Source organism: Talpa europaea (assembly GCF_964194135.1).
Source record: "Talpa europaea genome assembly, chromosome: 3".
Lineage (NCBI taxonomy): Eukaryota > Metazoa > Chordata > Mammalia > Eulipotyphla > Talpidae > Talpa > Talpa europaea.
This window is the reverse complement of record NC_140069.1, coordinates 923131-935631: the sequence shown is the minus strand read 5'-3', so window position 1 is coordinate 935631 and position 12501 is coordinate 923131. Positions and strand designations below refer to the sequence as shown.

General features: G+C 72.0%; 1 protein-coding gene across 3 annotated transcripts in view; it reads left to right on the top strand.

Moving 5' to 3' along the window:
* ADGRB1 (adhesion G protein-coupled receptor B1) overlaps positions 1–12501 on the top strand; it is a gene marked incomplete at its 5' end in the record, with an annotated part of 57211 nt that overhangs the window by 40238 nt on the left and 4472 nt on the right. For 2 of the 3 annotated variants that reach the window (XM_084230207.1, XM_084230208.1), the window contains 8 exons: positions 813–916; positions 2070–2172; positions 2672–2822; positions 3141–3210; positions 4267–4333; positions 5772–5857; positions 9166–9337; positions 11107–11202. In XM_084230207.1, coding sequence (XP_084086333.1) covers positions 813–916; positions 2070–2172; positions 2672–2822; positions 3141–3210; positions 4267–4333; positions 5772–5857; positions 9166–9337; positions 11107–11202 — 849 coding nt within the window. The remainder of the gene's footprint in view (positions 1–812; positions 917–2069; positions 2173–2671; positions 2823–3140; positions 3211–4266; positions 4334–5771; positions 5858–9165; positions 9338–11106; positions 11203–12501) is intronic. The other variant, XM_084230209.1, reaches the window with a different exon arrangement.

The following is a 12501-nucleotide window of genomic DNA, read 5'->3' as shown; positions in this document are numbered from 1 at the left end:
ACCAGCTGGGCTGCTCAAGGCTGTGCTGGGGGCTGTGGTGGGAGCCCCTCTGCGCATGACAAGCTGAGGTCAGAATGGCCGGAGGGCGTCCCGGGGGCGGGAAGAGCCGGCACACGGGCCCTGAGGCAGGAACAGGAAGGCGGCCAGCGGCCAGGCGGGTCTCTCCAGGTGTTGCTGGAGCATGGGCAGGGCCAGGCCGCTGGCCTTCCCAGACAGAGCCGGGGCACCGGACACATCTGGGCGTCGCCCGGAGCTTTGGGAGAATTGGGGGGTGCAGGGGACTCTGGTCGCATCTGACGAATCCTCTGCCCGCGGGTGGGGAGGCCTCGCGGGGCCTGGGCGGAGGGCGTGAGGGGCCGGCCTGGAGCGCGGGAGCCGGGGCTCCGTGGGGCGGCCGTGGCAAGGGACCGCGGGGGCTTCTCCTGGGGCGCGGGGCCTGCGTTTGGAGGGCGTGGAGGTGAAGAGTGGGGGTGCTGGCTGGGGCCTCTCTCGCCGGCGTCCCAGCACCAGGACGGCCAGCGCCTTGGGGCGGCGTGGCGGGGCCTCCCCGACGCTGGAGTGAGGGCCCCGCGCGGCCCTGGGCCCGTGGGCGCGGCGAGTGGGGGGCGGGGTTTGCCAGCGGACTTGGCAGGTGCCCGCCCTGCGCAGAGGACAGAGCCCCTCGTGGGGCAGCGCGGACCGGAAGGCACCTGGGGCGGGTGCGGGGCTGCTGGGGGTCTGCTGAGAAGAGGGGGCGCGGGAGGCCCCGCTGTGCCCCTCCACCCTCGGGGCTCTCCCGGGCCTCACTCCCGCTGTCCCCCCGAACCTGGCAGAACATGGAGAAGGTGATCGTGCCCTCGGTGACGCTCATCGTGGGCTGCGGCGTGTCCTCCCTGACCCTGCTCATGCTGATCATCATCTACGTGTCCGTGTGGAGGTGGGCGGGGCGCGGCGGTGGGCGTGGCCGGGTGGGGGCGGGGCGCGGCGGGTGGGCGGGGCCGGTGGGTGGAGCCGGGTGGGCGGGGCGCGGGTGGGCGCGGCCGGGTGGGCGGGGCCGGGTGGGCGGGGCGCGGCCGGGTGGGCGGGCGCCGCAGGCTGGAGACCCTCAGCTGGGCCAGGAGCCTGCTAGCCCAGCTGTGCCAGGTAGGGGTGGCTGGGGTCAGGGCTCACCCCTGGGCGCAGGACCCCAGGAATTGTGGGGTGATGTGTGCAAGGAGGGCCCTGACTGGTCAGCAGTGCTGGGTGAGAGGTATGTGCAGGGCTGGGCCTGAGTGGCTGGTGGCCATAGGTGTGCCCAGGCCCGCCAGGAGCGTGTGCCTCGTGGGGAGTGACTGTGCCCCCAGGCCCGGCTTGCAGCCCCACTGAGCAGGGGGGGGGGGGGCAGGGAGGGTGACGTCAAGGTCAGCCCTCCTGTGTGCAGCTTCAAGGGCAGGACCCGAGGTCAATGTGCATTAGGGGTCCGGGGGTCAGTGCTTTCACGGTGACCCTGTGCCTGGGAGCAGCAGGCGCCGCCCCCTCTGTCCTGCCCCAGGACAGGGCCCTGGGAGGTCAGCTGATCCAGAACCGGCCTCAGGTGCCTCCTCTGCTGCCTGTCACTCTCTTGGTGGCTGGTCCGCCAGTGTCCCGAGACCTGGGGGTCGCTGGATCCCTCCTGGGGCTTCCCCTACATATGGCAGAGGGTGACCCAGGGAGGGAGCGTGGGCTGTCCAAGGCCTGCAGGGCAGCTGCCCACTGCGCATCTCCCAGGCACGGCCTGTGCCCGCTGCTCAGCACGGGGCTGTAGGAGCCGTGTGGCCGGGGCCGGTCTGCTCCTCATCCCGGTCTCAGCCTGAGCGGCAGGCGCTGTCCTCCGCCCTGACTCTACAGAGACCAGGCTGGACCGCACCGCCCTGCAGTCAGATAGCCCAGCACTCCTGCAGCGGACTTGGGCGAAGACAGGGCGTCAGCCCGGGGCCCAGAGATCTGGCGGGTCCCAGGGCACGCGGACGGTGGAACGGAGTTGTCTGGGGGCGGGGGTCTGAGCGGGACCCGGGCCCGGCCCTTACGGAGGCAAGGCCCCTGGGCACTGGCCGTGCGTCCTGTCCCTACAGGTACATCCGCTCTGAGCGCTCCGTCATCCTCATCAATTTCTGCCTGTCCATCATCTCCTCCAACGCCCTCATCCTCATCGGCCAGACCCAGACCCGCAACAAGGTAGGTGGCCCTGCGGGCCAGCGCTTCCCATCTCCCGGGGTGGCGCTGGTCATGTGGCCGTCTGGCTTGGACACTGGATCTGCTGGCCACCGAGGGCAGAGATGTGGGCCCTGTGGGGTCCTCCCCTCTCCTCCAGCAGCCTGGGGGCTGTCACCTGCCAGGATGGGAATGGAGACTTGGGGTGCCGCATCCCCCTGGGGCTGGTGCTTTGAGATGGGCCGCGAGGCTCCTGTGCCCGCCCCACCGTTGGGGACTCTGGCAGGCTACGTGAGCTTGTGAGCCGGCCGTGCAGCCGGGGGCCGTGACCTTTCAGGCCCTGGGAGGCATTTTGTGCCTCTGGATGCGGGGGGAGGGGGGCCTGTCCTGGCGGCCCCCCAGGGGACTCAAGGAAGCAGCGGCCATTCCAGGGCAGGACAGGTGACCGCGGTGGCCCCACTTCGGGCTCGGGGTGGGCGTGGGCCAGGACCCCCACCCCTGCCCAGCCCCCCACCGCCCCCAGGTGGTGTGCACGCTGGTGGCCGCTTTCCTGCACTTCTTCTTCCTGTCGTCCTTCTGCTGGGTGCTCACCGAGGCCTGGCAGTCCTACATGGCCGTGACTGGCCGTCTCCGGAACCGCCTCATCCGCAAGCGCTTTCTCTGCCTGGGCTGGGGTGAGCCCCCGCGCCGCCCCCTGCCAGGACCTGCCCCCCCCCCCCGGGGCTGCCCAGGGCAGCCAGGCTGGGTGTGAGCCCTGGACATCCCTTGGGGATCACTCATGCCAGACGCCTTCCCTCTGACACTCACGTGCGCCCACCGCGGGCCTCCTCGCCCGCCTCGTCCCCTCCCTACACCCTCACATCACCCTCCTGGGGCGTCAAGGGCTGGTGCCTGCACCCCACACCCTTGTCCCGCGCCGCCCCTGCAGGCCTGGAAGGGGGAGGGACTGCGGGCGGGGCTCCAGGACCAACCCCGAGCTCTGTGCTCCCCAGGGCTCCCCGCGCTGGTTGTGGCCATCTCCGTGGGATTCACCAAGGCCAGAGGGTACAGCACCATGAACTAGTGAGTAGGACGGGGCTGGTTGAGCCTCCCGCCCCTGCCTGCCCACCGCCCACGGCCCTGCAGGGCAGAGGAGGCCCAGGCAAGGCATGTGGGCCCTGGGCTCCTCCTCTGTAGCAGCCCCACCCAGCCGTGGGCCTGAGAAGTGGGCTCAGGGTTTCGTGCCTCCTCCTCAGGTGACCAGATGGGCTTGGCCGCTGCCAGCCTCAGTTTCCCCTCCGGCACCAGAGGTGTTGGCCTGTGCATGTGCTGGCAAGAGGGCAGGGAGGGGCGCTGCTCACAGTGATGTCCTGATGTCCTGTGGCTCTCAGTGATGTCCGCTGGGCCCGGCCCTGCGCCCTCGGGTGAGGGCCCGGAAGCTTGGCCCCGGACCTGGCATGTGGCTTCCGCCACATGGAGGGGTGCGGCCCGAGGGCGGGGCGGCCTGACGCTCATGGCTGGCCCGCAGCGCCCCCCTCAGGCAGTGGGCAGGAACGGAGATCCCCGGCTGCTTAGCTCTTGGGGCGCGGGAGGGAAGTGGGGACGCCGCCCCTGCAGGGGAGGGACCCGCCCTGCGAGCGCCACTGGCGGGGAGATGGGGCTCTCCGTGGGCGCTGGGGCCGGAGGGGCCGCTGGGACAGGCAGTGTGAGGCAGGGCGGCTCTCACTGGGCTGGAGGCCCCTGTGGCCACTCGGGTGGTGTCCACGGGATGAGGAAGGGGCCGGGCAGGGGCCAGATGCTGGGCCCTGGGCCTGAGCTGAGTGGGCAGGCCAGGGCCAGGCCCGTCCCCAGTTCCGGCCTCACGCCCAGGAGGGCGGGCGAGGTGGCAGCGTCTCTGCGGGCTGCCCGGGGTGGGGGGGGTGCAGCCCAGGGCCCCTTCCCCGGCCAGCGCAGCTGCTGCGTGTGGGGCCCCGCTCCGGGCTGCCGCTCCTCTGTGAAAAGGGCTCGAGGCCCTGACGCTGAAGGAGTGGGGAGGCCTGCTGGCGGGTGCCCTCGCGGGGCCCGCTCCCTGGCCGCCCCCGGCACCCCCACCCTGCTGGCGGGGCGGCCCCCTCCGCTCACCGCCCTTGTCCTCCGCAGCTGCTGGCTGTCTCTCGAGGGGGGGCTGCTCTACGCCTTCGTGGGACCCGCCGCGGCTGTCGTGCTGGTACGGACCCCCTGCCCCGCGGGCCCCGCCTGCCGGCCGTCGGGGCTAGGCCTGGGCCGTCGGGCTCTGCTGGCCCCGGCCGACACCCAGGGGGCCACGGAGGGGGCTGCCCTGACGCAGGGGAGGGTCCAGCAATCTGCTGAGGGTGCTGGGGCCGGTGGCAGCAGAGGGTAGGGGTGAGGGTGAGGCCGGCCGGAAGCCGCCCCTGCCAGAGCGGGGGCCTGGCAGGAGGACGGCCCTGACTCGGCCCTGGTCGCCGTCCGTGGTGGACGAGCCGGGCCGCTGGGACAGTCTGAGCCCCCCGCCCCCCACCCCGGCGGGCACTCTCTCCTCCGCAAACCCTCCCATCGGAGCGGGCAGGGCACCCGCCGTCCCGTTGCCTGGGCCTCTCCCAGCAGGGCCTGCCGCCTGCCTGGGGCCAGACACTGGACAGAAAAGTGGGCCTGGGGCTGTGAGCCTGCAGGGGACAAGCTGGAGGAGCCTGGGTGGGTAGGGGGCTGCTGGCCACGTCCCTGGGGCTCCAGACCCTTCCCGCAGCCTGTCTGGAATCCCAGCCCTTTATTCCCGAGGCACCAGCGGGAGCGGCCACGTGCCCCGCATCTCAATGCTGGCACATCAATGGCAGCCGCCATTTTGAGGGCTGGCGCTCCAGGAGGGGTGAGAGAGGCAGGTGGTGGCAGCGGGAGCCCCACCCCCATGGGTGTAGAAGGCAGAGGGGACCCGGGGGCAGCCCAGCGAGAGCCGCTCCAGCAGGGCAGTGGCCAGCGTCCCTTCCGCTGCCCTGGCCATATCAGAAAGCGGGGTGCCCCCGAAGAAGCCCCCAGCCGGCGGCTCGGTGAGTCTGGAAAGCTGTTCCTCTTGGGGGCAGGGCCCGGCCTGCCTCTGTGGGGCCAGGAACCTCAGCCTCCGGGGGCCTCTGGGCCCCATGCCAGCGGCAGAGCTCAAGATCCTGCAGGGCGGCCGTCCCTCTGCCCGTGGGCACCCCAGGAGAGGGCATCAGGGCCTCCCAGCCTACCCAGCAGGCCAAGAAGAGGGAGGCCTCACGGTCTGCAGAGGCCCCTGGCAGGGAGTCCTGGGATGGGGGAGCAGCGGGGGGCTCACCTCAGACAAACTCACCCCAGGGCAGGTGCCGGCCTCCGGGTCCGGCCCGGACTCAGGGAGGCGCCCCCAGGAGGCTGCTCTGAGTCCAGGACTCTTAAGGCTGCCTGGCTAAGCCTTGTGGCCCCCACCAGAGTCCAGACAGGGGGTCCCTGAGACTGCCCCGTGTCCCCCCAGCCCCAGCAGGGTGGGCCCAGTCCTCATGTCCTGCCCCCAGGGCCAGGCTACGAGCCCAGTGGGGGGGCCCCGTGGCCCCGGCCGCATGCCCAGCCTGTGGGCCTCCGCTGGGGCTCCGGCCTCTGCCGGCCGCTCGGCGCCCAGTCCTGCCCTCCGCCCGCAGGTGAACATGGTCATCGGCATCCTGGTCTTCAACAAACTCGTGTCCAAAGACGGCATCACGGACAAGAAGCTGAAGGAGCGGGCAGGGTAGGACGCGCCACCCCTGGGCCCCGGAGCCGGCGGGGCTGGGTCAGAGGTCGCTCGCGCTGGACCACGGCCCCCCCGCCTTGCTCTGTGCCTCAGTCTGACCAGCGATGGGCGGGTGACCGAGAAGGTCATCAGACACAGGGCAGCGATCGCCTCTGGGCACCCCACCCCGGCGGGCCCCCTCCAGGTCGTGGGGGTGGCGGCCTGAGGAGGGGGGGACACAGCGGGTCCTCCGGCCGGGAGTGTGGCCGGGGGCGCTCCAGCCCGAGCCCGGCTCGCCCCTGCCCTGCCCCCTGAGCCCCACGTGCTCTGCTGCCCGTCCGTCCTCCTGCCCGGCTGGCGTCTGTGTGGGCCCCATGCCAGTCTCGCTCCGTCTGTCCGTCCGTCTGTCTCCCTCTGTCTTTCTGTCTCGCTCTTCCTGCTCCTCCCACCTCCCAGGGGGCGAGAGCCGCGGGTCCTCCCGGTGGGCCCTCGGCCGTCTGGTCTGGTCCCGCCCAGAAACCTGCTTTCTGGGGGTTGGGGCCTGGCCTGCTGCGTGGCCATGGGTGGTGGGGCCCGGGCCCCATCCTGGTCTATGGGGGGCCAGCGCGGGCAGCCCTGGCCTCCGCGTCAGCCACACGCGCTCCTTGGCAGAGGCCACGGCACAGGCCCGGCTGCCAGGGTCCACACACACGCCGTCGGGTGCGGTCTGGCCGGGCGCTTCCCCGGCGGGCACCTCGCAGCCCCCTTCCACGGTGGAGCAGGCTGGTCAGCGAGCCGAGCCCGGCCTCACCACGCCGCCCTTCCTGGGTGTGGAGAGGGGGCTGTCCCGGGGTGTGCCCCGACCCACCGCCATGCCCAGGCCCCACTCCCTGCACGCAGCCCCGCGCTGCAGACCACCAGCCCCACAGCACCGCAGGCTCGCCTGCCGAGCAGCCCAGATGCCACCGGCCAGCAGGCGGGCCCCTTGTCCTGACTGGGACAGTGGGGAGGGCCTTGTGGGCAGCCAGCGGCCCTGCAGCCAACCCAGATGTCCGCGCGCCTGTCCTGACCTCCCAGGCCCTAGTGCCTCAGGCACACATGGTCATCCCTGCCCCCGCCTGCAGCCCCTGGGCCCCTCATCTGCCCCAGGACTTTCCTCTGCCCCCAGGACCCCTCCTCTGCCCCCTAAGACCCCTCCTCTGCCCCCCAGGACCCTTCCCCTACCCCACCGGACCCCTCCTCTGCCCCCAAGACCCCTCCTCTGCCCCCCAGGAACCCCTCCTCTGCCCCCCAGGGGCTCTCCTCTGCCCCCAGGACCCATCCTATGCCCCCAGGGACCCTCCTCTGCCCCCCAGGACCCTTCCTCTGCCCCCCAGGACCCCTCCTCTGCCCCAGGAGGCCCAGCTGGACGCCATTTGGCTGGCTTCACTTTCTCCTCCTCCTCTTGTTGCCACGAAAACAGCGTCTGCTTCTGTTTCAGCACTTTAATTTCACTTGCAGTCAGCTGCCCCGGGCCCCCCTCGGGTGCGCTCTCAAATGTGCCGAGTGTGGAGCCCCCTCTGCGGCCGCCGCCTCCTCCGAAGCTGCCAGTAACGCCATGTTAGTGCCGCCGCCCGCTGCGCTGTCAGGCTTTTCCTGTGGCCGCTGTCCCTCCTGCCATCCGCCCCGCAGCCCCGGCCCCGCCTCCCCGCCCTCCGGCTACCGCGTCTCCCGTCCTGTACCCGCTGCACCCGCCAGGCCCCGCTGCCAGCCTCCACCTCATGGCACGGGACAGACGGGGTGGCCAGGCGCGGGGTGCCAGGGTGGCGTGGGGGCCGGAGAGAGGCCGGTGTGCGCAGGGCACAGTGTGTGCCTTTCAGCGTGTGGGCATGTGGCCCATGCGAGTGTGTGAGCACAGGAGTGTATCATGTGCTGCATGAGTGTGCGCTGCGGAAGTGTGTGGTATGCATGTTTGTGTGTGCAAGGGTGCAAGGGCGTGTGTGTGTCCGTGCACGTGGGTGTGAGCTCCATCATGGGTGTGTCTATGCACATGTGAGCCTGTGGGTGTGAGTGCAAGAATGCACGTGCATGCTTGTGCGTGTGAGTGTAGGAGCTGGAACAGTCGCGCGTATGAGCTCAGGGTATGTGTGTGCGTATGTGAGTGTAAAGCGTTCAGGCGACTGCTGGTGTGTGTGGAGTGAGTGTGTGTGGTCAGAGTCCCCTGGGTTCTGGGGCAGCGCCCCCCAGCGGCCAGGGTCTGCTCAGCTGACCTGGGTCTGGCTGAGGGAGGTGGGGGGCTGGGGACCAGAGAGCGGGGCAGTGTGGGCAGGGAGGGCTGCAGGGTGGTCTCCCGCCGGGCAAGCCTGTGGGGCCCGGCTCCTCCCGTCTCAGGGTGCCGCGGACCCATCGTCCCACGGCCAGTCTCGGGGTGCAGAGCCCCGCTCTGCACACCCAGGGCTAGTCACTTACAGGCGGGGCCCAGGGTGCCAGGCAGCAGGTGAGGGGCGGGCAGTCTGCTCTGAAGGGGCGGGGGGCGCCCTCCCCGCGTGCTGGGGCAACAGCCATGCAGGCGGGTCTCCCCGGGAATGGAGGGGTGCAGCTGCAGTGGGGACACCCGTTCCGGGAGCCACCCTGCTCCGTCCACCCCTCGCACCAAGGGCGGGGGCCACGGGCCTGGGGGCAGCGACGGGGTCCATGAGACCTTGCCCTGGACAAAGAGCGGGGCGGGGCAGCCATCCCGGGGTGTCCTGTGCAGCCCTCGAGGGCCGCACCCCCCTGGAGATGGCGCGGGGGGTGGGGGCGGGCGGCCGGTGGTGCTGGGGGGCCGGTGCCTCCAGGATTTGCCCCTGGGGGCGGGCGGGGCAGCCCGGCAGAGGACACCCTCCGCTGGGGACGGGCAGAGCAGGAGGAAGCGCCCGTTGGTCTCTGTCCTGTCTGTCTGTCTGTCTGCCCGTGCCCGTGTCTGTCTGTCTCCTCGCAGCCCCTCGCCCTTCCCCCAGCCCCGTCCCCCCCTCTCTGCCCCTCTCTCTCTGTCCAGAGCTCAGAGGCCTGGCCAAGCACCCCCTCCCCCGTGGCCACCTTGCGTTCAGGGCCTGGCCCCCTTGCTCGGGGGTCTGAGGACCCGGGAGCTGAGCCAGCGAAGCCTCCCCCTCGGGCCGCCTGCCAGCCGCGCCCGGACGCTCAGAAAGCTGCCCTCCCAGAGCGCCCCTCCGCCCCAGGCTCGGGACCTCCTGCGTCCCCAGCTCGCTGGGAGGCTCCCAGGAGGAGGCAACGAGGCTGGCCGGGGAGGGCCTGGGCGGGGGTCAGGCGGCGGCCGCGCGGGGCGGGCGGGGCCGGGCAGCGCTGACCCGCCGCCGGTCCGTCCACAGGGCCTCGCTGTGGAGCTCCTGCGTGGTGCTGCCGCTGCTGGCGCTGACCTGGATGTCGGCCGTGCTGGCCGTCACCGACCGCCGCTCCGCCCTCTTCCAGATCCTCTTCGCCGTCTTCGACTCGCTGGAGGGCTTCGTCATAGTCATGGTGCACTGCATCCTGCGCAGGGAGGTGGGTGCCGGGAGGCGGGGGCACCGCAGGCCCGCCCCCCAGCCCTGCCCGCCCCGGTGTCGTCCTCGCCCCCGCTCGAGCCTGGCTGCGGCGCTCCCCAAACCCGCCCCCAGCCGGCGCCCTCAGGGCTGCAGGGTGAAGAGGGGCTGGTGACCGGGCGGGGCGGAGGCCTGAGGGGCGAAGGGATCCCGACTCAAAGGATAAAGGGGCGGCTGGGGCGGGCGAGCAGGGGGTCCCAAGGGGGTGTGGGCCTGGCCGGGGACGCTGGGGTGAAGATGGGGCTGCACCCCATGCTGCTGACGCGGGTCACCGCTTGGCCAGCCCTGCCGGGCCCCCCGGGGCGCTGTGCGCGCTCAACGTGGCAGGCCCGGGAGAGCCCCCCTGCCTCCCCCACCCCGTCCCATCCGCGGAGAAGCCCCAGACCAGCCCGCTCCCCACCCTGTCGCCGCTGCTGGCCCGCCAGCCCACGGACACGGCCCCCCACAGCGGCTCCGGCCCACACAGAGCCTGTTGGGCTCTGGGGTGCCAGCCCCAGCCACGTGGCCCCAGCCGCCCAGGTCCTGTGGCGCGAGGTGGGGGGTGGGCAGGAGCGCCCAGGGTGCGGCGCCGGGGAACGAGCCCTGTGGCCGGGCAAATCAGGACGTGCCCAGGGCGGCAGTGGCCAGGAGGAGGGCTCTGGAGGACGCCCACTGGAGCAGGAGGCGCAGGGGGCTGGTAGCCGAAGGCGGCCTCCGGCCGCTGCAGGAGAGCCAGGTGCCCCGGAGCCAAACCCTCGCAAGCCAGGCGAGGGGCCAGGGCGGACGCCTACATGCCCCCCATGTGTGCCCACGGAAGGCTGCCAGGTGGGCCAGCTTGGGCTCCGGGGTCCAGCCTCACGCCTCGGCGGGAGGGCCGGGCTCCCGCACGGAGGACACCAGGCACTGGCCCACTCTGGCAGGTGCACGGACCCGGGTGTCCTGGGGGAAGCAGAGGGGCCAGGAGGCTGGCTTGGTGGCCCTCCTGGAGGGGGGCGGGAGGGCCTGGGGCATCCCCTGGACATGGCTGCTCTGCTGGGCACAGCTGTGGGGCTGGCCGGTCAGCGGGGTGAGGAAGGGTAAGGTGCGCCCGCAGGGCCTGCAGCTAGCTGGTGCCTGGCCCTGGCGCTGTGGCCTGGGGTGAGCATCTTGCCCTCCCTGGGCCTGGTGCCCTCGACGTTCCCATCTGTGTGGGGTGGGGGCGCCCAGACCGGCACGGCCCCTCCCAGCAGCAGAGCCAGGCAGGCGGTGGGTCTGTGTCTGAGAGCCAGGGGCCAGCAAGCCCCCTCCTCTCCTCCACTCAGCACACCTCCTCCAGGGAGCCTGCCGAGCTCAACCTGGGTGCATTCGCCATTTACCCCCGTTGCCTGTCGTGGCCCCAGGCCGCGGGCCCTCTGCTGACGCCGCCCGGGTGCTGGGTGGGGGCGCCCATCACCTCCCTGGACAAGCTGGCCAGCACGTTGATGCTGGGAGCCCTCACTGTGTCCCTGAGGCCTGGGGCCCAGAGACGCAGCTGCTCCCCTGCACACAGCGCCCTCCCCTGCCCGAGGGGCCTGTGGCCCCGGGGGTGGGGTCGCCTCCTGAGAAGCTGGGAAACAGAGGTCACGGTGCCCCCTGGCCCCAGCGGCTCTTGGGGACAGACTGGAGGGACAGATGGGGTGCACCCACCGCCCCTAGGGGCAGAGAGCACCTGGGAGGGGAGGGAGAGGTTCTGGCCGAGCACCCGGCCCTGCCCACTGGCCACCCTCCCCCCAGGTCCAGGACGCCGTGAAGTGCCGCGTGGTGGACCGCCAGGAGGAGGGCAACGGAGACTCGGGGGGCTCCTTCCAGAATGGCCACGCCCAGCTCATGGTAGGGCCCCACGCCGGCGCCCCAAACCCCACTGCTCCCCATGCTCCAGCCAGAGCTTTGTTAGCCCCGAAGCCCGCTGGGGGGACTCCAGTCCAGCCAGCAGTGGGGAAACAGGCTCGCCAGGGTGAAACCCAGACCCCGGGTTCGGAGACGGGGGGTGGAGTGTGGGCACGGAGGCCCCTGCCCAGGCCCCGGCCGGACCCCGCAGCCGGGCCCCTCCTTACCCTCGCAGCCTCTGCTCCGCTGGCCTGGCTCCCCGGGGGCCTAGCCCTGGCCTGCCCCGACCCCACGTGGCCCCTGGGCCTCCTGCACAGCCCAGCTGCCCCTGCACCCCCGGGGCAGGCACCCGCCGGGACGTTCCCCCACAGCTCCCCTGAGCCCCAGGACCTTCTGTTCAGTCCCCGGCAACGTCCTGGGAGACCCTCTGCCTGTCATCTGGCACCCGCTGCACTGGGGTGTCCGTGGGGTGCTCAGTGGTGCTCGCCCACCTTTGGGGTGCCAGCACCCTGTGCTGGTTGTGCAGGCTCCAGGCAAGCTCTTGGCAGACGCCAGTTCCTGCCCAGGGCTGCCAGGGCGGAGACCGTCCCTCGTCTGCCTCCTCCTGGCCTGGCCTCTGACCTCAGAGGGTCCTTGTGGTTTGCAGGGAAGGCGCCTCCGGGGGGCAGTTAAGGCCCTGCTGTCCCCTGGAGCAGCACAGCCACGAGCCGGTCACGCTCCAGCCTGGGCGGCCCTGAGCCCCTGAAGGTGGAGCCCAGCGCACGCCTGCCCCTCCTCGCCTGGAGCCGGGGCCATGGCGGGGCCGCGGGCGCTCGGGGCTGCTGGGGCCACCGGAACCCATCCCGCAGCAGGCCTGTGCCCCGGCACCCTGCCTCTGCCCTGGCCGCGCCCCCTCGCTCAAGGGCCGTGGTGCGGACAGAGGAGGGGACACAAGCTGGTCCCCATGACCCGTGTGCCCGCACCTGGTGTCCTGGGCTGGGTGGTGGGGGCCCCGCCCTCTGGAGGGCAGCAGGGCATGGCGAGGATGGGCTCTGGGGCCAGGGAGGCTGAAGCCAGGGGTGGGGCGCGTGGGCAAGCCGCAGCGGGGCCTGCCCACTCCCCCCGGTGACCTGGAGACCTGGCGGGTGGACTCACACACGTGCACTCACAGGCCAGGCGTGCACACGTGTGCGTGCAGTGAACTGCATGCATTGGCGCACACGCAGAGGCACGCACACACATGCGTGTGCACACTGGCGTGGACGCACAGGCGCTGCAGACACACGGTGGGTGCCCGCAGGAAGCCGCTGCCCGCCGGGTCCG